Here is a 23839-nt window from a genome sequence, read left to right as displayed (position 1 = left end):
GAGATATCACTGTTCTTAGGATCAGGGTCAATCTATAGGCCTGCATAGTGGGGATGCTAAGTGGGAATGGGATGTGTAGGAAGATAATAGGTGAGGAGGGTCAGGTGTGGAGACACATGGACTTTTTCCAAATAATAGAGATAGACTTCTTCCAGATTTGAAGGGGCAGATGCCTCACACGCAGGGGTGCATTCCAGGTGTGGAATGTGCAAGAAATCCCTGCAAAAAGATGACATCCCTGGCCCTCCACCCACTCAAGGGATGAATCAAAACAAAGTGGCCCCTTCACCCGCCTCTTGCCTCCCCTCCGCCCCTCCCTCCTTCTCTTCTGCACCAGGACAGTCGCGTCCCACCCCAGAGCACAACCAATGGTGCGGGAAGTTGGCCCGACCAGCCAATTGAACGGCGGCAGCGGCACAGCGATGGCTCCGCCCTCCAAGGGCCGCAGGCCGCTGGCCACTCACAAGGCGGGGCTCTTAGCTGTTTTTGCTGCCCGCCGAGCTCAGCCGAACTCAGCCGACTCCCTCCCGCCGTAGCCGAGCCCAGTCGAACCCAGCCGAACTCAGCCGAGCCCAGCCGAACTCCTCGACGCTCCAGCCGCCGCCGCCCGAGCGCCGCCGAGCGAGCGAGCTAGCGGCCCCGGCCGCGGAGGAGGCGCCGCCCCAGGGGGAGGAGGTGCCCGCTCTCCGCAGACCGCCCGCGGCAGAGGCCGGCTCGGTCGCGCCCCGGCGGGAGCGGCCGGCGGAGGCTGCGCGGCCCAGGGGGAGGGCCCGGGGAGTGGACGTCGCCCCTGCCCGCCTCCCGCTGCCCCCCGCCCGCAGGCTTTTGCGTCTCAGTCGGCGCTGAGCATCCCGCTGCCCCGACCCTCCCGCGGGCGCGGGCGCGCACCGGGCTCAACTCAGGTAAGGGGGGGGGGCTCCCCTATGGGCAGGGGGTCGAGATACAGAGATCCTGAACGGAGATAAAGAGACAGTGACCCACACAGAGACAGACAAACAGCTCGGAGGAAAGATAGACACAAAGACAGAGGTACATGCAAAACGCACAGAACCACTGTTGCCGACCCCATGGAGAAAGGAAGAGACATGTACTCGAGGGCAGAGGGACATAAGAATCGTGAAGAGAGCCGAGAGATACACAGAGACAGACTGGTAGAGAAATGAGACACACACATGAAACACTCAAAACACTCTTGAGATAGGGACACAGAGACAGGCAGCCACACACCTTCACAGAGGTAGGTATGTAGGGACAAGGATGCAGATCCATCAAGGGACACACACACACACACACACACACAAACACACACACACACACACACACACCTGACCCAGAGAGGCAAAGTTCCAAGGAAAGGTACACCTAGGCACGCAGCCTTGGATATGCAGGACCCACACATTACTGCTAGGGCCTCCACAAAGTTCCCTTCTGTGTGAGCTGGCATCTCTGCAGGTTTCCTGGATTGGCTTACTGCAGCCTCCAGAAAGAGAGGATGCTCTAGCCTCTACAGTGATGGTCATAAGCCTCTTCCTCGTGGGCCTTGGGCCACCTCAGTCCCGCCCACCAACAGCATGTCTGAAGGCTTGGACCTTGGTGGGCAGGGCTAGGCTATACCCTCACAGGCAAGGAGAGAATGAGATAGAGGCTGCCTGCCTACTACAGCTTCCCCCTGTGGCCGCACCACAGCACCAGGTGCTCAGAGCCAGGCCCCAGGATGGAGGCACTGGCTCAGGGAGGTACTCGAGCCTGCTGGGACTCAATCCTCTGCCTGAGAGGCCAAAGATGGGAGAGGGAAGCAGTCCCTCTAGGCTTCAGCCCACTTCCTCCTCTTCACCTCCCTCTTTCCTCTGTACTCCCCCAGGCTCAGGACTGCAGGTGGCATCTCCACTACCCAGGAATCATTGTGTGTGGACAGGACAGCCTCCTTGGAAAGCCGGCAATACCAAAGTTGTGCCTCGGCATGGGCCTTGCCATCGAGGCAGCTCTGCTATCTGCGTTGACCTGAGGGTGCTGCCTGTCATGGGGGCAGCCATCTCCCAGGGGGCCCTCATTGCCATCGTCTGTAACGGCCTTGTAGGCTTCTTGCTGCTACTGCTTTGGGTCATTCTCTGCTGGGCCTGCCACTCTCGTTCTACTGACGTCGATTCTCTCTCGGAATCCAGTCCCAACTCCAGCCCTGGCCCCTGTCCTGAGAAGGCGCCACCCCCCCAGAAGCCTAGCCATGAAGGCAGCTATCTGCTGCAGCCCTGAAGGCCCCTGGCCTATCCTGGAGTCCTGGACCTGAGTATACCAGTCAGAGTGTGGCTTCTGATCCCACAGTTCAGCCATTCTGGGGGCCAGAATTTAGAGTCCAGTGTATTTGAAACTGGACCCAGCAGCCTAGATTGTAGCCAGCCTGACTCAAAAAGAGGCCTGAGTAGCCCTAGAAAGCCAGGCCTGGAGTAGGGGTTAGGAGTTGGTGCTAGGGCCAGGGCCATCTGGATTCTGCTCCATCCCAAGGGCCAAGGGCTGTTTACCTCCCTAAGCTCAGCACCTCTGGGCTCTCTCAGTTGGGGAAGCAAACTAGAACCCATGGCAATAATGGGAGGGTGTCCAGGCTGGGCCCCTTCCCTGGTCCTCCCACTGTGTGTTGGATAATAAATGGAACTATGGCTTACCCTGAGACTTCTCCTCTTCTTGGGTCTGTGTGGTGGAAAATTTAAAGCTATGAGATGAGTTTTCAAACAGGTTTATTTGTGTAAAGGGAGAGCAATGGAGGTTGAAGGTCAAGTCATGGAGAAAAGGTGCTATGACCTTAAGAACTAGAGTGAGGAAGGCAATTACTGGGGCTTGACCGGGTGAGACACATTGTTGGTGCTTAGGCACCCTGGTACTCAGGCAAAGGGCTCCACATATTGGGTTCAGGTGGCCAGGGCCTGGGGCCAGACGCTCAAGTTTTGGTTTTTACTTCCCTCACGAGGTTTAGCAGTTTGTCCAGTTTTGCGATCTCCACGGCCGGACCTTTCTGCACTTCCTGTCCCTTCTTTTCCTGCAGAGGAGCAATATGAGTGGAATGGTGAAGGACCGGCCCCCTCTTTTTAGGTACCACCACTGGCTCCTCTGCCTCTCCTGCTACTCTCATTCGGTCCTCCCCCTACTCAAGTTAGGTGACTCAGAGGCTCATCTGAGGGCCTGTGAGGAGGCCGCCAACCCCAGTGCAGAAGCTTAGCAAGGGCTTGGTGCTGGCAGGAGTGGCAACAGGCATTTATCCTCAATCCTTCAGAAGTTGGTCATGGAGAGCTATAGGCTCTGAGGAGAGGCAGGAGCTTTCTGTTAGGACCACTCAGGTTCAGCCCTGCAAAGAGGACACAGACCAGACGTGTGCTGCAGGAGATCGAGAGGTGAGGACTGGGCCACAGGTGTCCTCATAGAGTTGGGGGAGGGGTGCCGCTTGAAGCCAGACTGATGTGTCACATACCCAGGTAAGAACCAAGAGACCCATGACAGCAGACACATGTGACTCCATTTGGGACTGTCCCTCAGACCCCGAGTTTATGACCCTCATTTCCACCTGCAAAGCATTCTAATGTTCCCACAGGTGAGCTGGGTCCTGGGAAATGGGATTTTGGACACAGGCTGGAAAATTCTGTAGCAGGCCACATCAGTCAGATTCTCCCTCCTGTCCAGACAGCAGGATGTGGACTGTGCTGAGATGGGCTGGGCAGCTGCCACTTTCTGCCTTCCCTCTCCCCTCTGCCACCTGTGCCCACTGTTTTCTGGCACCTGCCCAAGCCACACCTGCTGGGACTGTAAGGTCAGGTTGCTCCCTGCCCTCTACCCCCACCCCCACCCCAGCTGCTGCTGCTCTGCTGACTTCTAACTTCCTCTGCTGCCAGGTCTGCTCCCACAGCCCCTGGCACACTGTCTGGTGCCTTTGCCATTACCCAGCTCACTGCTCAACTCAAGGGAGGCCCAGGACAGCCATCTTTTTCTTTCTTCCATTTCTCCCTCCATGATTAAGGGTCTCTTGGTATTTAAGGGACCTGGTTTTTAGTCCCATTGCTGTCATTAGGTCCCATCAGACAGGACAAGTCCCTTTCTGAGCCTCACTTTCCCAACTACATGGGAGGAAAAGAAAGACAGTTCCTGGCCCCCAATGACACTCAGGGGAAGTTCCCGGGAGAGGAGTTCAGGCCTCTGAGGTAAGCCCTCTTGGAAAGGGCAGGGAATCTGCATCTCCCAGAGGAAGGGCAGCAGGGATGCCCGGAAGACTTCCTTTTGTATGAATCACTTGAGTGCTGACAGGGTCACCTCACAGGAACTTCTAATCCTCTCAAGTACTAGCACACACACACACACACACACACACACACACACACACACACACACGCTGTTCTTGCTCAGATCTGGGTGATTTAGGTTCAACTTCCTCAGTCACAACTGACCCTTGCTTGGTGGGGAGATGGAACCATGATAAATCTTGCCTCCCAGGATCACATTGGGTAGCATTCCTTCATATCTACCATGCTCATGGTGTCAGGGCTATGCTCCTCTCCTAAAGAGTGGCCATCATCCTCCCAGGGGGCTGTCCAGCTCTGCCATTTAAGCCAACCCCTCGTTAAATTAAGAACAGATTTTATCTGTCCCACACAAATTGCTGCCTCCTGTCTCCCTACTGAGGCCAAGGAGCTGGGCGCTGCAAAGAGATTTAGACCATGCCTGACTCCCCCAACCCCCAAAGCCCACCGCAGCCTGCGGGCCACAGCTGCAGGCGCTTAACAGCCTTCTGAGTATTTATAGCCAAGTCCACCCCCTCCCCCAGCTGGCTACAATTACAGGCCGTCCATACTTCCAGCCCCTGCCTGCCTGGCCATGGTGGGAATAGTCTATGCCAGTATTCAAAGGATGGTACAGTCCTTGGCTGGGAAGGGACACTTAGGGAAGAAGAGTGTGGCTGAACAAGACAAGCCCCAGACTGCTCCAAACTGTAGTATATGCCTCAAATTGTACTCTGGAGGTTCAATGATCAGGGCAACTTGGCTGACCCTGACCCTGGCCCCAAGCTGGGCAGAGAGCAGAGCCATTTCTACTTCCATATACAAATGGCATCTGTATTTTTAAGTTGGGTCCTGAGGCTCTGGATTCTAAGGCCTATGTTGTGAGGCTTGAGTCTTAAGTATGAATTTGGGCTCAGGTATAGATTTGTGGTCATTGCTCTGGGCTATGTGCCATACGTTTGGGGTCCTTGGGCTCTGGGCTGGGTCTTCTCACCATTAGAGATGGGAGAAACAGAATCCAGAACCCAAAGGAGGCCTGCCTAGCTGCTGACCTAGTTACCCTGCTCAGGGCTCATTTCCTCCTTCTCTGGGTAGACTCACAGCTCCTAGTTCAGGGACCATTGGAGCTGAAACTCTCTAAGCTCAGCAAGATGCTTCAGCTAAGCCTTGAGTTCCTCTCCCGGTGACCTGTCACACCTACAACATCCTGCACTTCCAATAAGCCAATGATGCTTGCCTCCCCCCTGTTCCAAGCCCCCTACACCCCTAAAGAGAACTCACGTGCAGCAGGTCAAACTGATGTTACTTCACAAACCTTTTTCCGAGCTCCTCATTCAGGCAGTGACACCATCCTTACCTTGAATTCTTCATGCCAGAAACTTGGGTTGGCCCCTGGCTCCTCCCTGTCATCCCCCTATCTCTTGATGGCAGCCAGGACTCCCAGAGCCCATACCTTAGGCATCTTCCGCAAGTTGGGAGAGAGCTTGAGGCAGGTGATGTGCCCGCGGTCATCACCCACGATCATGATGGGGTGGATGGGATTGAACTGCACGTGGGTGATCTTGTTCTTTTTCTTGGCCACCACAGGCTGGTTGCAGATAGCCTCATACTTGTTGACGGCTAAGTCAAACACATGGGCCTATGAAGAGGTTAATGTCACCAGTCGAGTAAAGGAGGCCCTGCTATCCCACCTCAGACATTCTGGAACCCTACAGAAGGCTAACGGTCAGCACAGCTGATCTGGAGACAACAGAAGGACTTGATTTTGGTTTACTTTCTTCCCACGATGAGGGAGTGGGAATATAAAAGATTAAATCTTAAGTCTAAGCAGATAAATAATAATCACAGTGGTGGGATGTATGTGACATGAAAGCAGAGGGGAGACCACTAGAGGAGACAAAGGGACAGGCAAGGGGCGTCAGAGGGATGGAGGGGATGGTGAGGGAAGAGGATGGAACAAACCAAAGTGGCATGTATGTATAAAACACCCCAAAGAAGCCCAGAGCTTTGTAAAAACCGATAATGGCAGCTACCATTTATCCAGTCTAATATACTTACCATGTTCCAGGCTCTGGGCAGGAGTGTTAAGGTTGGATCATCTAATTATACCCCTCACAACCACTCCATATGGCGGTTCTGTTACTGTCCCTATTTTATAAATGAGGACGTGGAAGCTATTGGAGGCTAACTTGCTTGTAAGTGGCAGAGCCAGGGGTTTATCCCAGCTAATAAATACAAAGTGCTCAGAGTTTGGTGCCTAAGTGCCCCATAATGCTTGATATTATCTTCGCCTCACCGGGAGCCCAAATCACTATCAGCTCCTGCTGTGACAGCCAGCAGCACCCCTGCTTCTGCTCTTACCTATCTGCAATCTATCCTCCACACAGCACCCTGGCCGGCTTCCCTTGAAAAAAATTTCTCCCACTCTCCTTGGAGCCAGGTTCCATATGCGGCCCATGTCCTCACTCTCACCCTCGGCCTCTGCCCTTCGCTCACTGTAGCCCAGACATACTGTCTCAGTTCCCATCCCCACCTCAGAACACTGGTGTCCTGAGTTGCCTCAGTGTGTACAGCTACCCCACCTCATCTTCCTAATAGGGTATGGTGACTCACACTTTTAATCCTAGCACAAAAGAGGCAGAGGCAGGTGAATCTCCGCGAGTTGGAGGCCGGCCTGGTCTCTACATAAGAGGACAGGCAGAACTACCTAATAATGATGGTGATGGTGATGATGATGATGGTCATGGTGAAAGGCCAGTACTTGTCATTCAGCTCCCAGTTTGAGCTTTACCTCATTAAAGAAGCCTTTCCTAAGAAAGTACCTAGCTCCCACCCCCACCCCCACCCCCCCAGGGTCTACAGCTCAGTCTTGCCTGCTTTGACTTGCTACATAATACAGACTGGCTTCAAACTTGTGTCTCTGGCTTCTACCTTCTGCATGCTGGGGATTATAGGCATAGGCATGCACCACCAAGCCTGGCGCTGTTTCATATATCAGTTTTACTGAGATAATAATTCACATACTATACGGTTCATCCACTTAACGTCCTAAGTATACACTCCTTGGTTTTAAGCACAGTCACTTATGAAGCCATTATCACAACCAACTTTAGAGTGTTTTCTTCACCTACAAGGCAAACTTTGTACTCATTAACAGTCACTCCCCATTTTTTCTCAACCCCTCTATCTGAGGCAAACACAAGTCTACTCTGCATCTCTATAGATTTGTTTCCTGATGTGAGACATGCAGGGCAAACCTATTTTGGACATATCATTTATTTGTTCTTTCGTGTCTGGTCTATTTGGTTTAGCATAGCTTTTCATGCCTTCCTATGTTGTCACATGTTCCTTGTCTGCTGAATATGATCCTTTTGCATACACACTGAATTGTTTGCTGTTCATGATTTGATGGATACTGCTGTCTCCTTTCCTTGTTTGGACATTATGAATAAAGCTGCTATAAACATTTGTGTCCATGCACCACCCTCTTTCGGTCCTCTGCTCTAACATGGTAGGAATTTTGGTGCCTACTATAATGTGAGATCCGTAAGAGCAGGTGCCTGGAGCCCAGTACTGGGTTGGCCCTTAACAACATGTTCATGGAGGGATGTCTGATGTGGGGGTAATGCCTTAATCCTTAGATTCTTTGCTTGGAGCTGCAGGTACTTGTCAGGTTATATCAAACTCCATAAAGGGAACGAACAAGCTTGCACATAAGGACATTGTCACACAAGGTGGCTTCTGAGTCTGTCACACACTACTCAAGCTCCTCAGACCAGCTAGGACACTTCTGGAGGTGGGGGGGGGATCACTACCTTACAGACAAGCAACTGGCCCAGAGGCTAGGCACCCTCTAGCCCCTTCACAGCGACCTCAAGGAAGACAACTTCTGGATGGTATGTCAGCTCCCCAGAGAGTCTATTCCCTAAGATGAAAACTCCTTCCATCCTTCCTTCCTTCCTTCCTTCCTTCCTTCCTTCCTTCCTTCCTTCCTTCCTTCCTTGAGGTCCCCTGTGACGAAGGATTTCTCCACACTTCTCTGCATAGTCCTCTATCCCATCATCCCCTACTGACCTGGAGTGGCATGTGGCAGGCTCTCTCTCCCAAATGAGAAAGGACCACTCACCTTCCCATCCGTGGTGACCGCTGCAAACACAGTGGAAGAGTATGGTGCCCAGGCCACGTCACCCACAGCTGAGTTCAGATCATATATGAACATGGGGGTCCTGCAGTGACAAAAAGGTCAAGCTCGTAACACAGAGGGTTCATAGAGCTGAGGGGAGGGCATGGGGCAGGGCAGGCAGCCCCTCACTTGATGGTGTGGTCCCAGATCTTCACTGTCCAGTCAGAGCTGCAGGACATGAAGACCTTGGTGTGGTATGGGTTCCATATCACAGCGTCCACAGCCATGTTGTGAGCATCATAGGTGTCCAAGAATTGGCTGGAGTAGGATTTAGAGCACTGTGGAAGGGTAGGGGATGGGTGATTCAGGAAGGTTGGGATCTACAGTGAGAAGAAAGCCAGCAGTGTCCTTTCCTTGGGGCCCTAGAGGGTCAGCACCTGAGCCTCTGTCCATCTACATCCCGTCACCCCCAACTCCCAAAGAGAGAGAGAGCAATTAAGGACCAGGGTTCGGGCAAGGCATGGTGCCCTCCTGGAGGGTGAAGAAAAGTGACTGAGTAAGAAAGTGACTTCTCTCTCTGTTGCAAGGCAAAGTGGGTCTCATGCCCTAGGCAAGGATGGGGCACGGTCTAATCTTTTGTCCATGCCAAAGCTTTGGTTGACAGAGCCATGGCTTCACTGCAGTTCAGACATCATCCATGCCACAGTAAGCAGCACCCCACCTTGTACAGGTCAGAGCAAGTGTGGAGCCAGGAGCAGGCTCAGACCCCCAGATTTCCCATTCAGTGTCTGCCCTGGCCAGGAAGCTTCTCTCACTTCACTCCAGGAGACCAAGTGACTAGTCTTTCCTTCCCCTGACTCTCCCGCAGCCACTGGAAGGGGTGGAGAGGGGGTGGGGACTTCTTTCCTCTTTTGCATTCAGACCGACTCAGGCTGGGCCTCTGGGGCTCCCGGGAGGCTGTCTGTAATTAACATTCTAAGTCTCGGAGCCTAAGAAAAGCTCACAGCACAGCTATTTCTGGACGATGGAGGTTCAGAGGGATGTTCACCTACTAACACTGAGACAGGGCACAAAACTGGCTGTGTGGCTGTGTCCTGCTGGCAGCCATGCACCTCACACGCAGAGATAAATGTTTGATACCTGGCCCAGCTCAAGTTCAGATCTCCTCCAGGAAGTCGGCCGGGCCGAGTATCCTAGCTCCCCCAAGCCCCTACTCCCATATCTGCCTCTTAGGAGAGGAGGAAAGAGACTGGTTCAAGTTACTCTCTAGATTCTCCATCACCTTTCCTAATTATAGCCCCTTTTCCTGCCACCCAAGAGAACCAAGACATGCATTCTTGGACTGGCAAGATGGCTCAGCAAGTAAAGGTACTTGCTGCTAAACCTGATAACCTGAGTTCAACCCTTGGAAAACTACAAACTATCTGCTGATCTCCGTACATGTACTGTGGCATGCATGCATCCCCCACACCACCACTAAATAAATAAATAAAAGTACAAATAAAAAAGCTTGCAGGATGGCTCAGTGGCTAAAAGTACTTGTTTGCTACCAATGCTGAAGATCCTAGTTAGAGCCCTACCAGCTCCACCAGGTTGTCCTTTGACCTCCACATGCACACTGTGACATGAGTGTGCCCATACACACCACACACACACACACACCACACCACACACATACCACACACACAACACACACACCTCACACACATACCACCACACATACCACACACACACCACCACACATATCACACACACACACACCACACACACCACACACAACACCACACCACACATACCACACACACACACCTCACACACACACACCACCACCACACATACCACACACACACACACACACACACCATACACATACACACCAACACATACTCATACCACACCACACATACCACACAGACACACACACACACACACACACACACACACACACATACACACACACCAATTTTAAAAAAAACTTTCAAAAAATGAATTATGTTCTTCTCCCCACAAAGGCTTCCAGAACAGTGAACACTGGATGTCAGACTGGTGTCAGAACTGGACTTGTTGAATACTATTACACCCTCTCTAGGTGCTGTGAGGAGCTGACAGGGCATGCACCTCACCTTATAGATTTTCCCCTCCTCTGTGCCCACCAGGAACATGTAGTCGATCTCTTTGTGGAAGTCAAAGGCAGTGCCACAGCCTCGGGAGAAAAGGGACAGACTTAGCCTGGTTCTCGGAGGGAACCTCCCACCCAGCTCAGTGTAGGACAAGCAGAACTGGGCCGCTGTAAGTGCTGGGCTCAGGCCAGGAAAACAGAAACTGGACCAGGGGCTTGCTTGCCCTAGGCAGTTGGGCCTCTGCTGACAAGAATGGGGGCCTGGGTAAACAAGGCAGGGATTGAGTTAAGCAGGGTCAGGGTCATGGTAAACAGGGATGGGGGTCTGCAAACAGGGACATGGTCTGTGCAAACAGGGATAGAGTCTGCATAAACAGGGTAGGAATTGAGTAAACAGGGACAGGATCTGGGTAAACAGGGCTTAGATCTGCATAAACAGGGATGGGTCTGCAGAGCAGCACCTGATTTGCATAAACAAGAGCAGGGTCTGCGCGTGGGAAAGGACCTGCCTGAATAGAGGTGTGTGCCAATGGTCAAGGGCTCCGCCCTTCCAGTCTAGCCTCTAGTAAGAGAGAGCACTCGGAAGGTAAATGGCCACTGTCACTGACCCTGGGGTGCTGGGACTGAATGGGCTTGTCAGGTCGGAGGTGTGAGGCCTGGGGCTCCTACCTACAGTGTGCAGCTGCAGCCCCTCAGGGATTTCTGTAGTGCTGCCTTCCACCTTCAGCTTGATGATGTCTATATGAACCAGCTCACTCTACAGTCAGAGAGGGAGGGAGAGGATGAAGGGTTGGGCAGATTCAGTAACTGCTTGCCATTTAGCACCTCCCATTTCACCCCTCTATGTCCCTTTCTGGGAAACAGGCACCTTTACTAGGGTCCATGACACAATCCTGCCATCAGATGACACAGAAAAGAAGTTAAGGTTGTTGTCCATGTCGTCCTTCTGCCACTTGACCTGAAACATCACAAACCACAAGTTTTGGAACTCTGTTAGGGTGTTGGGTTAGGGCTGTAGGCAGAGCACCCCATGAACCCATCTGGGGTTCAAGTAGAAGTCCTGGGAGCTCATTTTCAGAACTCCCAGCTCTGTTTTCAACCGGGAACCACAGTATCAGCCAGAGCATCTCCCTAGGATGCATGTTGGCAGTAGTGGTACCCAATTTCTTTCTGCATTGTTCTAGAAATCTAGTTGTGGGAAATCCTGGTCCTGGGTTTAATCTCCCCACACAGTCATGGCCTGGAAAGGTCAGAGATCCACAATTCGTTTTTTTCACTTATAAAATGAAAGTCATGATAACATGTGAGAAGTAAAGGATCTACTGTATGTAAAATCTTCAGAACACTGCACATAGTAAACGTTCAAAAAATACTAGCTAATGGGGCCAAACACTCAGTTTGATGGCATCTGTGAGAACTGACTCCCAGCACTCAGAAGACCGAGGCAGGAGGAACATGAGTTCTAGACCAGCCTCGGCTAAACAGCAAGATCCTGCCTCACAAACACACAGAAATCTCAGCTAGTTAATATCCTCATTATTACCCACCTAGGAAGGTGGGCCACAAGCTTCTGGAGGGCCTGCTCCCTTCTCAGTGGGTGAGGGAAGGGAGTCAGTCCCCTCTTCTAGGCTTGGCCTTTTTCTTGAAAGAGTCTCTGTTGTTCCCACCTTCAAACCAACACCAGCTCCTGCTCCCAGAATCTTGCTCCCAAATCCCAGATTTGAGCTGCATTTCTCCATCTGCAAATCCGGGTTAATTATCCTGCCCCACCCGTCTTCTCAGGGCTGGAAGCAAACATATGGGAAAGTGTTTTGGAGACAGAGCTGTTGTCTTATGAAGATGACACGCTTGAGGCTCAAGTTTCTGTTGCCAGATGTGGAGGCTTGGCCAAGCCAAGTCCCAGAAAGCTGGGGTGGGGCTGGGTGCCCAGAGCTCTCCGTCCTCTGACTCCCTCCAGACCCCCCATGCTGGGACCCCTGTCCAGTCCCCTCCCTCTGTCACAAGCTGAGGTCCAGAGAGGGAGGCCAAGAACCTAGGCCTGTTGCCTGTAACTGCTGTTGCCTGCAACCGCAGCTGTCACCATGGCTGTTGGGGGGGGGGGAGGTTTGTCTCCATCCAGCCCCTAAGCCTGGTGAATCAGATTGGAGCCGCTGCAGGAGGCAACGCTGAGTTCTGCCTGGGCCTGTCTGGGTAGCCGGTTCTTTTGTGCTTTTACTGGGAGGCCAGAATGCGGCAGAGGCTGTAAGGCACAATATGGATGGATCTTGAGACCACTTCCCCTTCTGTGCAAACACGGTCCCTTTAAAGGGGGGAGGGGACAAAGATGTCAAAGGCCAAGCTATAAGAGGCACAGGGGAGCTGCAAAGGGAAGTGTTTAATGAGCAGACACTAGTACTCATGGAAATTGTATTTCACACCCCACTTAGCAGCCTCATGCCCAGTGTGTGTGTGTGTGTGTGTGTGTAAATCACACATGCCCTCCTAGAGTGGAGGAGAGAGGGAAGGTTTACCAACAGGGTCTAGGAAATCAGTGAGGACCCAGGGGCCAGTGTGGGGAGCACTGAATGGAAACCCTCTTCTTCCTGCTTATCTGATTATGAGAGAGTACTGGATCAGTCTCTGCTCATACTCTCTTCCTGGTCCCTTTCTAGAATTGTGCAGTGCAGTTGTACAGAGTGTTGCTGGTTAAGGCTTCACAGTAGAGCTTGTTTGACCAGGGCTCAGACTGCCTGGGGAAGGAGCCTGTGCTGTACAAGACACTAACCCAGTCAGAAAACCCTGGCTCCACAGCTTCCCATGGCTTCCTATTGCCAACAGAGCAGACTACCCCAGGCTGGCTACTAAAATCTTGGGTTCAAATGCACGCAAGGCACAGAAGGACCTGGGTCTTAGGCCTTGGACATCTCATTCAACAGGCCTGGCTTGTCTTAAAGCTCTGGGCTCTTACTAGCACACTGGGGCTTTCCTTCTGCCTTTCCTATCAACCTCTGGTCACACATGTTCCTCTCTGCCATTTCTCACATCTAGTGATGCCCTACTGGGCACCCCAAAACTGGGCAAAACAGTTCTTCCCTCTCCCCATGTCTAAACAACTCCTTCTATTGATGCCCCTGCCCACAACAGCTTCCCATCCCGTGTCCACATCTTCATTTCCAGTACCTCTATCTACTCCCAGCCTTCAAAAATTCTCATGCTGTAGCCAGAGTGCCTTTCCAAAACACTATAATGACTGTTATACCTCCATCCAAATCCTCTGATGATTGGGCTGTGATTTTCAAACTATGCTCATAGGATGTCTTAGGACCCCTGGGAAGTACCACAGGAGGCAGCAGAATGACAATAGGGGACCCTTAAGTAAGCAAGGCCCTGGTTTTACCAGAGCGGTTCTGCTCTTTTTTTTTTTTTTTTTTTTTGATATACTGTACTTTTGTATTAACCTTACATTTGAAACCACTGATCTGTAATGCTCAAGCTAAGCACACTCCCAACTGGGTGCCTGCCCTTTCCTCAGACCTTCGCTCTCCCCTGCCACACATCCTCTAAATGACACTGTTTCCCAGTGGGCCACTATGCTTGAAGCCTTTTATTATTGCTCAGTGACTCCTTTTGTAATAATGACATCCCTTAAAATCCAGAGCAGGAGCCAGGTGTGGTGGCAACCACCTTTAATACCAGTACTCCAGGGGCAGAGGCAGGAGGATATGCTGGCCTACACAGTGAGTTCCAGGACAGCCAGGGCTATGCAAAAAGTAAAAACAAATAAAAATCTAGATCAGAAGTCACTTCCTCTAGAAAGATCTGTCTGGCCTCTGCCTTTGGTCCCCACTGAGGACAACATTCCCCTTGATACACACTTAACACTTCAGCATGAGAAGTCTGTTCCACCCTGGTCAGCCTGCAGTTATCTCTCACCAAGAACTCCAGAGGCAAGACCCTTAAGCATCCTCATCAGCCACAGGAGCAAACAGGGAGGAGCTAATGAACAGAAGAATGATAGAGGCTATGAGAGGAAAAGAAGGAAACAGGAAGTGGAGAGATGAGTGACAGCCGGGTCCTTTCTAGTTATGTGCCATGACTGTAGCCTGAGCCTGGAGTTTGCAAAGGTAGCTGCCCTGTTTTCCTGGCAGGACACAGGAAAGCAGACCATCCAGGTAAACTGAGTATCTGGGACAACTCTCCACTCTGCTATTTGACCGAGAGGATATGGCAGGGTAGGAATCTAGATCTATTCCACAATCCTGGGTTTGAGGAAGGGGAGGGTGGTAAAGTCAATTATAGGTGCTTCTTGATTAGCCTTGGGCTGTCTAAACTGGGGAGGACAGAGTCAGGGCTTTAGAGCCTTTGGTGACACCCTCTTCATATCTGGAGAGTTCCATGTGTGTGGAGATAATGATGTGGACTTTTGGGTGGATAGAACCTCTGTAGAGAATGAGATCAGGATGATATGGAGCCTGAGGGCTGACTCTCTGACACCATTTGCCCCAGGCTCTGGAGAAAATCTGAAGCTGACAGGGTGCCATTTCCCGAGGTCTAGGAAGCCTACTCTCCACTCAGGCCTATGTGGAGTGCATATCCAGTGCCTGGGGCAATGAACTCAGGGCCAAAAGAGGTGAGCACAAACACCTGGCTGAAGATAGCCAGGGCACGAGGGCAAAGGAAGACAGAGCCCTAAGTATTGACTGAAGAGCCCAGAGACTTGGGGCAACTTCAGGCAGGAATCCACCCTTAGAGTCTCTCAGACCCGCCCATGAGAGTGGCACACAGCTTAGAGAGGTGGGGCACCTTTGGAACACAGTGGGGATGGCCTGCTCCCCCAGTGAGAAGCCCTGCCTACCTTGCTAAACCTGTCTATGAAAGAGGGATGCTACAAAGAGGCACAAGAACAGGCTGCCCACAGGCTTTCCATTCCCAGCCCACAGACTTTGAGGCCCCAGCCAGAGGATATGCAATAGGCAGTGCCATTCCTATCTTGCTCAGGCGGCAGAGGAGGGTCCCTGTGGGGATCCAGGAACCTTGTAGGTAAGGGTCTGAACCAGAAGTCCTGGAGGTGTCCAGCCACGGCTGCAGAGGTACCAACGGCACCCGTAAGTGGGTCTTGGCAGATAACTCAGGTCTTCATGATGGAACTTATGAGCAGCAGATTTCAGCTCTTTGTTTTTGTTTTTTTTTTTTTTTTGTTTTGTTTTTGATGTTGTTTTCCCCAGACAGGGTTTCTCTGTGTAGCCCTGGCTGTCCTGGAACTCGTTCGGTAGACCAGGTTGTTCTCAGACTCAGAGCTCTCCCTGCCTCTCTCTCCTAAGTGCCGGGACTATAGGCGTGTGTCACTACCTCCCGAAGACTCCAGCTCTAAAAGAAAACTTTTGACCCCCGAGTCTCACCTTTGCCCTTCTCTGCATATCCAGCTCCTGGGCTGGAACCTGCCTTCTCCAGCCCCTCCAGCCCTTCGCTTGCAGTTTTCTCCTTCCCAAGGTCTATCATCAATGGCTCCTGAGCCCACATGCTCTTCCCACCAAGTCCCAGGCTGACCTGCCACACAGGGTCCGTGTGCTTGCCAGACTTGGAGGTGCTGCGGAAGCAGGGCTGTGAATGAGGCTTCTTGAGGTTGTAAATAGCCACGTTGCCATCGTAGTAGCCCACAACCACCAGGTAGGGGTGATCCACATGCATGTCCAGACACATGATGCCACTCTCGCTGCTGAAGATGTACTCCGGAAAGCTGGGGTTCTTCATGCTGTAGAGCAGCAGCATGCCCCGGCTCTGTTTCATGAAGTCATCTACCCGGGAAAGACGAGAGACTGCAGATAAAGGTCCATGTGTTCTGCCAGGGGAACCCCCTTGCCTGTGACCCACCAAATGATTAGGCCCCACCTGGCTGTGCCTGTGAGAGAGCATGGGATGTCTCTCTGGCCTTCTGAAGAGGAAGTGTGAATTTGGCCCTGTTCTGATAGATCCAACATCTGGTAAAGGTGACTAGGCCAATCATCAACAGTCACTATTCTCTCTAGGGCACAGAACGGGGCAGGGGGGTGCAAGTTCAGACTGTCAATACTGAAGAATATGGGATTTGGGGGAGAGTAGTATCCTCAGCAGGAGTTTGGATACCCAGGTTAAGGGCAGGCTGCTGTACAACATATACCCAGATACCTATTTCCTTACAAATCTTCAGCCAGGGACAAGAGTTAAGCTTGAACTAGTGTGCCATTGTCTAACCACACCTGGTGATGTAGGCCTGTAATCTCATTACTTAGAGGTTGAGGCAGGAGGACTGAAGGTTCAGGAAATTTCATTTAGATCCTGTCTCAAAAATTAAAGAAGAAAGAAGAAAGGAGGAGAAAGAGGAGGGGGTGTGGGACAAAAGAGGATGGGGGAAAGCAAGGAGGAGAGGGAGGGAGAGGGAGAGAGGAGAAAGGAACAGGAGGAGGACACAAAACCCAGGCTTCAGTCCCCAGCTCAGCAAGCAGGACAAATCAACAAAGACATGCTGCTGTCTATGGTCAGCCCATGGCAGTCACCTGTAAGCATCTCCTCATAACTTTACCTCACAGTTCCCGAGAGCAGCTGTGCCTAGGCTCCAAGCAGACTTCCAATATCTGTAAGCCAAGCAGGTCAGGCTTCCACAGGCCCACCAGCCCAAATGCAGATATCAGTGACTAATGATGGAGCCCTCAGCAAAGGTCATCCCTGCCTGCACGTCATCTGCATTGGTAGTGACTATGCTGACACACATCCACTGAGCAGCACACAGACCCAGCCCTCACATCCAGTTCCCTTGTTGCCAGTCCAGACCTCCCAGTATCCCTCAGGTCAAGGAGCCAGAGTCGGAAAGGTAGAAGGCAAATTATTGTAGTACTCCATCTTGCACATCCTACCCCAGGCAGCCTTTGACCTTTCCACTATCCCTGTTTCCCGGCGTCCTCCTCTAGCCTACTGGTTGCAGAGCCTGGCCATGCATAGCAAAGTAGCTGGTCCTAAGGTGTGCAGAGATGTGGGAAAGACAGGAAAGCAACACCGACTTGACAAGTTTGGATTAGTCATTTCTCTCTGTCTCATTTCTAAGGAGCCCCACATAGCCCCCGGACTCATGACATGACCTCAGCTATTATCATGTACGTCCCCGGTATTGCCACCCAGAGACTCTGTGAAGACCAGGCCTTTGCAGTGATAGATTTCCACAGCTCAGGGGCCCTCTCTGGACCCCTTGCAGGCCGTGTGTGTCAGGAAGAGCCATACTGATAGTGCAAGCTTCTAGGGTCCAGCCTGGGCCATGGAGGAGGTGGTGCAGGAAGGAAAACATGGCTGTCCTAGGGGAAGTGAGCTTGGGGTTTCAAGATCCCTTCAAACAGGGCTACATCTTAGCACAACTGATGCCATGATGGAAGGGCCATTCAGGCCGTAAACCTCAGCACCACCTGCAAAAACTAAAAAAGACCCAATCCATCAAAGTCCGTAGTTCTGAGAAAGGCTCTATCTAAATGTCCTAACCTTGCTTTTTTGATTCTGTAGTTCTGCTTCTGGCTAACTGTTCTTATGAACCAAAATATGTCAGCCCAGGACATGGTTTTTGTGCTTAAAAGCTCATCCTGAGAAAGGCTTGAGGCTACACTGGGACCCCAAACACAGTGTGGTAGTCACCAGCCAGCTAAGAAAGAGTCTCTATTGGCTTAAATCCCGGTTTGATCAGTCTTCTCTGGCGGACACTCCATAATACCCTGAAGCCAAGACCATAGTAAAGGGGTTGCCTTGAAGTAGGTGGGGCAGAGCTGGCAGTACCTCCATTCACGAGCTCCTAAGTGGCCCTGAGGGTTAATTCTCCAAGCAAAGATATCTAGATCTGCCCAAGGCCATTGCCGTTCTTGGTTCTTGGAGGGCTAGAACTGGTCACCCTTGCTCTTTGTGTCTATCAAACAGACCCTGAGCACCTGGCCTGCCTCTCCCTACCTCCCACCGTTCCACTCCTATTCACCCTGAAAGGTCCAAGACAGTCCATCGCTGTGCTCTCCGGCTGGCCACTAGCTAGAGGTCAGCCACTGGGGCTTCCGATTCCAATCTATCCTCCGTACTAGCCAAGACTGACGAAGGGTAAGAGATGGACAGGTTAAGAGGGAGAATGGGAGAGTGAAGCAATGGGTGAGGCTGAGAACAGTACACTGGCCTGGCCCCTTGATAGACAGTGGCGATGAGCTACTTTCTCTAGACAAACTCCAGGTACCCCTGGCTCCTGAAGACATGCGCAGTGCTCATGACCAGTGAAGGCAGGAAGGGGATAGGGAGCCCTGGGCTGCTTAGTAACTCCAAATGGAGGACATTTCTGACCTATTTGCTGAACCACTGGTACAAGAAGTCAGAATTGTGGCCTCCTAACTTTATACATGGAAAACAGACTCTCAGAGGGAGACCATGGTCTACTTGCATGCATAATACATGTCACATGGTATCCTTTTAATAGCCGAGCTTATCTTCCCCCATTAATCTAGTCTCTAAAGTTATTTTTGTTTATTTATTTGTGGGTGTGGAGGCACTCACAGGCTACCGCAAAGCATGTGGAAGGCAGGGGACAATTTGTAGGAGTCATCTCTCTCCTCCTACTCTGGGTTCCAGGGATCAATCGTAGTTTGTGGCAAGCACCTTTACCTGCTGGGCCATCCCTCCAGGCCTAGTAATTTGTTCTTTACATGAAGAGGGCAGAAGAAAGGGCAGCGTCAACTAGAACAAAGTGGTAGTTATTGGCAAAGCCAGTACAAACCTTCAGGTTCTACACTAGACAATGATAAGGACAGGGCAATCAAGGGTGATAAAGGGATGGCTGTGTAGAGAGAAGAAGATGCCATGAGTGAAGTACACAAACAGCAACCAATCACACTAGTGTGATGGTCACACGCATGGTGGGATTCAGTCACGCCTCCTCCCCCTGGCTTGAGAGGCCTCTGTTACTTTCAGCTAAAAGAGTCCTCCTTTCGGGGCAGTGGTGGCACACACATGTCTTTAATCCTAGCACTCGGCAGGCAGGAGGATCTCTATGAGTCTGAGGCCATTCTGGTCTACAGAGTTTCAGGACAGCCAGGGCTACATAGAGAAACCCTGTCTCAACATTCACCCCTCTCAAAGGAACCCTCCTAAATACAGAGCACAGCAGTCCTAGTTAGGGTATGTGTTTTGTTGAGTTTTAGTTCAAGGCTCTTTTTGTCAAAATACACCAAGAAAGCAGAGAAAAACTTCATCTGAGTGGGGCTTCCTCTTAACTCTTGTAAGGTGAACTCATTCTTGACCTCAGTGACATCTCATAATTCCACTTACACCTATACCCAGTGTGACATCACAGCCCCATGTGATACCATCATTGTATCTAGAAACCATTACATGACAATATTATTACTCAAACCACTAAAGGTCCTCATGTGGCATCATCTGTCAGTGTCATCATTGCCCAGTCATCCAAAAATCTTAGTATGATATCACCAGCCAGACCACCAGAAGCCTGATGACCTCATTGCTCAGCCACCCAACATTCCCAGTATGCAACTAACCAGGTCACCGTTAGTCCCAGTATAACATTAGGATCACTTAGTGCCCCAGTTACCAATGAGACCAGAAGCCTTAGATCTCTGTCCCTGGGTTACTGTCTTCTTAATGCCACTGACTTCCTAGTTCCAGTGACCCCAGATGGAAGCCACCTGGCTTTACCTTCGTATAACAAGGCAAAGACTCTAGTGTGGGGCCAATGAAGAAATTCTAGAGTCCTCCAGAGCACAGGATTTCAGGAAGGACATGTGGCTGGGTATAACAGGGGAACAAAGGGAGGAAAAGGTCTAAGAGTGAGAAAGTCTACTAGTCTTGATAGTCTCTGGGAATCCTTCCAGAGCATTCAGCTACTAGGGCTCTGGATTATGAGAAAGTGTGTTCCCCACCATCAGTATAAAGAATGGAAAAAGGTTAAAGTCAACAACACATCTCAGCACACATCTCGTTCTTTCTGGTGACAAGTTTGTTTCCTGCCTACACACTCCACTGCTGTTACCATGGCCCCTGACTCTCCCGTCAATGATCCACAAGGTATGGAGTGAAGAATCAACCCCAATGGACAGAGCCTTATGTGGCAATTCTCCTAAAACAACCATCTCTGGAAACAGGAGGGGAGGGAGGGAGGGAAAGACAGATAATTACTTTTATTGGGGACTGAATCTAGTCAAATACTATGACACTGAGCCAAGCTCTCTTCTTATTTTTCTTTTGAACAAGGGATCTCCTGGCTGGCCTTGAACTTACTCTGTAGTCCAGGCAGGCCATGAACTTGCCATCCTGCTTCAGCCTCCAGAGTATCTGGGATTACATGTCTAAGGCACTAGGTCTGGCTTCATATGCATGTCTTAATCCTACCATAGACCAAAGCTCTGACTGCCCTCAGCTTCCGCTGCTGGAGCCCTGAGCAAGACAGCCCAACCTCTTCTTAAACTGGAATCTATCACTGGGGGGGCCTCAGACCCACAACTGCCACCCTGTCTGTCTGTGAGGGGTAGACACTGTAGAGCATTCTGGCTGCAGAAGAACTACTCATGACTCAAGGGGAGCAAGGCAGGTGGAGGGCATGTTGGGGCACAAGGCTAACACCAGGTCAGTGGTCAGTAGGAATTAGATGCCAACTGCAGAGATGAGGAAACCGTGCCAACCTTGGCTGGCAGGCTTCTTCTGTGGCATCCTAAACAAGGCCAGCCTAGGACTGGTTCCAAGGCAGCAGCTGTTTGATGACTCCCTTATTAAGTCATGCAAGAGGCACTTGGAGGGGGCGTGGAGTAGGCAGAATAATGCTCCCCCCACAAATGTCCACATCCTAATCCCTAGAACCTATAAATATGTCACTTTGTATGGCAAAAGGGACTTCACAGATGTGATTAAGTTAAAGACCTTGAGATGGGGAGATTATCTTGGATTATCCGGGTAGATCTGATGTAATAGTAAGAGTTCTTATAAGGGAAAGAAGGAGGCAAGAGGGTCAGAGAATCAGACATGACGACAGAAGCCGATGTCAGGGTGATGCGGTTGCTGGCTGGAAGAGGGTCACAAGCCATGGAATGCAGGCAGCTACCAGAAGCTGGAAACAGAAAAAGAAACAGGTGCTCCCTGGGGGGCCTCCAGAAGGAACACAGCTCTGCTGACACCTGATTTTGACTCAGTGAAATCCATCTTGAGATTCTGGCCTCCAGAACGCAGAAGAAATGTGTCGCTTAAGCCATTGTGCTTGTAATCATTTGCTGCTCCAGCAACAGGAACCAAACATCAGAGGCATCCAGGGCTGGGTGGCCCAAACTCTAATTTTAGGAGCCAGAGCAATGACGCTTCTCTGGGTGATACACAAGTCAGAGGAATGGCTGCTGTGGTCCCTTCTCATATCAACAGTGAGACCTCTCCTTTTCCTACCCCTGCCCCCACCCCCAACCTTGGACTCTGGGGACAGAAATGCCCCCTTATATTAGGATTCCCACAATTTCCATAGGCAGAGAACCAGCCCAAGGCTGCTGTGGATAAGGGTCTTGATCCCAGAAGAGTTCCAAACCCGGGCTATGGCCAGAGGCATTAGAGCCAAGCCCTGCTCAGGCTCTCGGGCCATGGGGCTTTCCTAGGCATCCTTGTCAGACTGGGAGTTGTATTTAAACAGTGTGGGAAATAAGAGCAAGGCCTTGGAGACAGAATACATCAATTGGGACATTTAATTTGATTTAGGGAAAATGAGGCAAACATTTGAGGACCTAAATAACTAACCAGTAATTAAACTAACAGTGAAATGCCCTTGCACTGCAACCCGGCAAGCATAGTGGCCTTTATGGACTGTATTTACAAAGAGACCTGACAACATAATTAGTCCTGTAAATTTTACGCAGCCTGCAGCTAAGGAGTGATGGATTCTGTGTGTGGAGGATGAACAGGGAGAAATGAGGTGGATGAATTTCCATTTTCAGTAAATGAAATTAGCATTGCTTAATTAGTGAAGCTGACAAATAAATGATCGGGGAAGATTTAAATCCTTACAAATGTACCTCTGGCCTGGGCAAGTTCAAGAGACAGAGTAGGAATGACTTTAGTGTTCAGAATTTAGGGCTGCTGTTGGCCTCCTTTGAGACAAAGGCTGGGCAGGAGGACAGCTGGCTTCTTTGCCCTTCCAATGTGGGACCTGCTGGGATGCTCCCTGCCCAGTCTCCTGTGGGATAGTCTCGGGCCACACATAGAATTTGCTATGCTATCCCTGCCTGACAGACCCCAAGGAGTCTCCCTGCTATGTGCAGGCTAATGTGCTGGAACGGACCCCTTCCGTATCACAGGCTGGCACAGTCACATCCCAGCTGTTTCAAGACCATCTCTTCCTGGATTGACTCCTTTTGTCTTCCAATGTCTCTCCACCCCCTTTCGCCTGCTGACAGCCTCTTCCTCCCCTGATCTGGGAATATGGAGCCTGAACTACAGGATACTCCTGTCTCTGTACTTTAAGCAGCCTAGCATGCTGGTGGCAGAAACCACAGTGGGAAGGCAGATATGGATTTACTGCTTATACTTCTCTTTCTCTTTCTCTGAGGGGGGGGCGGTTTTGAGACAGGGTTTCTCAGTAGGCTGGCCTGGAACTTACTCCATAGACTAGGCTGGCTTCGAAGATCTATCAGCTTGTCTCCTGAGTGCTGGGATTAAAGGTATGAGCCACCATGCCTGCTTCCTTTTCTTGCTCCAGGAAACTGTGTCCTAAGGATGTGGCAGGCCCCAGTCCTTTCTGGAATATATGTCTATCTGTGTGCTGGCTGGTTTTATGTCAACTTGACACAAGCTGGAGTCATCTGAGAGGAGGGAACCTTAATTAAGAAAAATTCCTCCATAAGATCAGGCTGTAGGCAAGCCAGTAGGGCATTTCTTCAATAAGTGATTATGAGGGTGGTACCATCCCTGGGCTGGTGGTTGTGGGTTCTATAAGAAAGCAGGCTGAGCAAGCCATGTAGAGCAGCTCCCCTCCATGGCCTCTGCAGCAGCTCCTGCCTCCAGGTCCTTGTCCTGCTTGAGTTCCTGTCCTGACTTCCTTCGATGATGAACAGTGATGTGGAAACAGAAGCCAAATACACCCTGTCCTCCCAAGTTGCTTTACTCATGGTATTTCCTCACATCAATAGTCATCCCAACTAATAAACTAATAAATTTCAGGAGGAAAGGAAGCTTAAGAGGCCTGGACTGTGCTTCTCAGGACTGAACTCAACAATAAATCTAAATTTCAAAGGCAGTGAGGGAGATGATGAAACTACCTGCCCCTTACAATGAGCCTATCCACAACCGGGGTGCTGCACAACTGGGCGTCTGTACAACGTGTACTTT

At 51.0% G+C, this 23839-nt stretch overlaps 2 protein-coding genes across 4 annotated transcripts in view; one reads left to right on the top strand and one right to left on the bottom strand.

Annotated features, from left to right (window-relative positions):
• The first annotated feature begins 821 nt into the window (after positions 1-821).
• On the top strand, positions 822-2656 carry Enho (energy homeostasis associated). The gene is made up of 2 exons (XM_051187581.1): positions 822-902; positions 1862-2656. Exon 2 carries the CDS (start codon positions 2020-2022, stop codon positions 2248-2250), a length of 231 nt encoding a protein of 76 aa, XP_051043538.1. The 5' UTR covers positions 822-902; positions 1862-2019; the 3' UTR covers positions 2251-2656.
• A 56-nt stretch (positions 2657-2712) lies between these two features.
• Dnai1 (dynein axonemal intermediate chain 1) overlaps positions 2713-23839 on the bottom strand; it is a 68607-nt gene continuing 47480 nt past the window's right edge. For 2 of the 3 annotated variants that reach the window (XM_051187567.1, XM_051187568.1), the window contains 8 exons: positions 16025-16272; positions 11367-11456; positions 11168-11255; positions 10503-10582; positions 8569-8717; positions 8383-8482; positions 5710-5895; positions 2713-3028 (listed from right to left, as the gene is read on the bottom strand). In XM_051187567.1, the coding sequence (XP_051043524.1) occupies positions 2930-3028; positions 5710-5895; positions 8383-8482; positions 8569-8717; positions 10503-10582; positions 11168-11255; positions 11367-11456; positions 16025-16272 (1040 nt within the window). In that variant the 3' untranslated portion in view covers positions 2713-2929. Of the gene's footprint in view, positions 3029-5613; positions 5896-8382; positions 8483-8568; positions 8718-10502; positions 10583-11167; positions 11256-11366; positions 11457-16024; positions 16273-23839 lie in introns of all 3 variants that reach the window. The other variant, XR_007834725.1, reaches the window with a different exon arrangement.

The sequence above is a fragment of the Phodopus roborovskii genome, unplaced genomic scaffold, assembly GCF_943737965.1.
Source record: "Phodopus roborovskii unplaced genomic scaffold, PHOROB, whole genome shotgun sequence".
NCBI lineage: Eukaryota > Metazoa > Chordata > Mammalia > Rodentia > Cricetidae > Phodopus > Phodopus roborovskii.
This window is presented reverse-complemented; position numbering and strand designations above follow the sequence as displayed.

Bases quoted from the DNA above. Each gene is read 5' to 3' on its own strand.
- Enho (XM_051187581.1), top strand. From the start codon at position 2,020: ATGGGGGCAGCCATCTCCCAGGGGGCCCTCATTGCCATCGTCTGTAAC.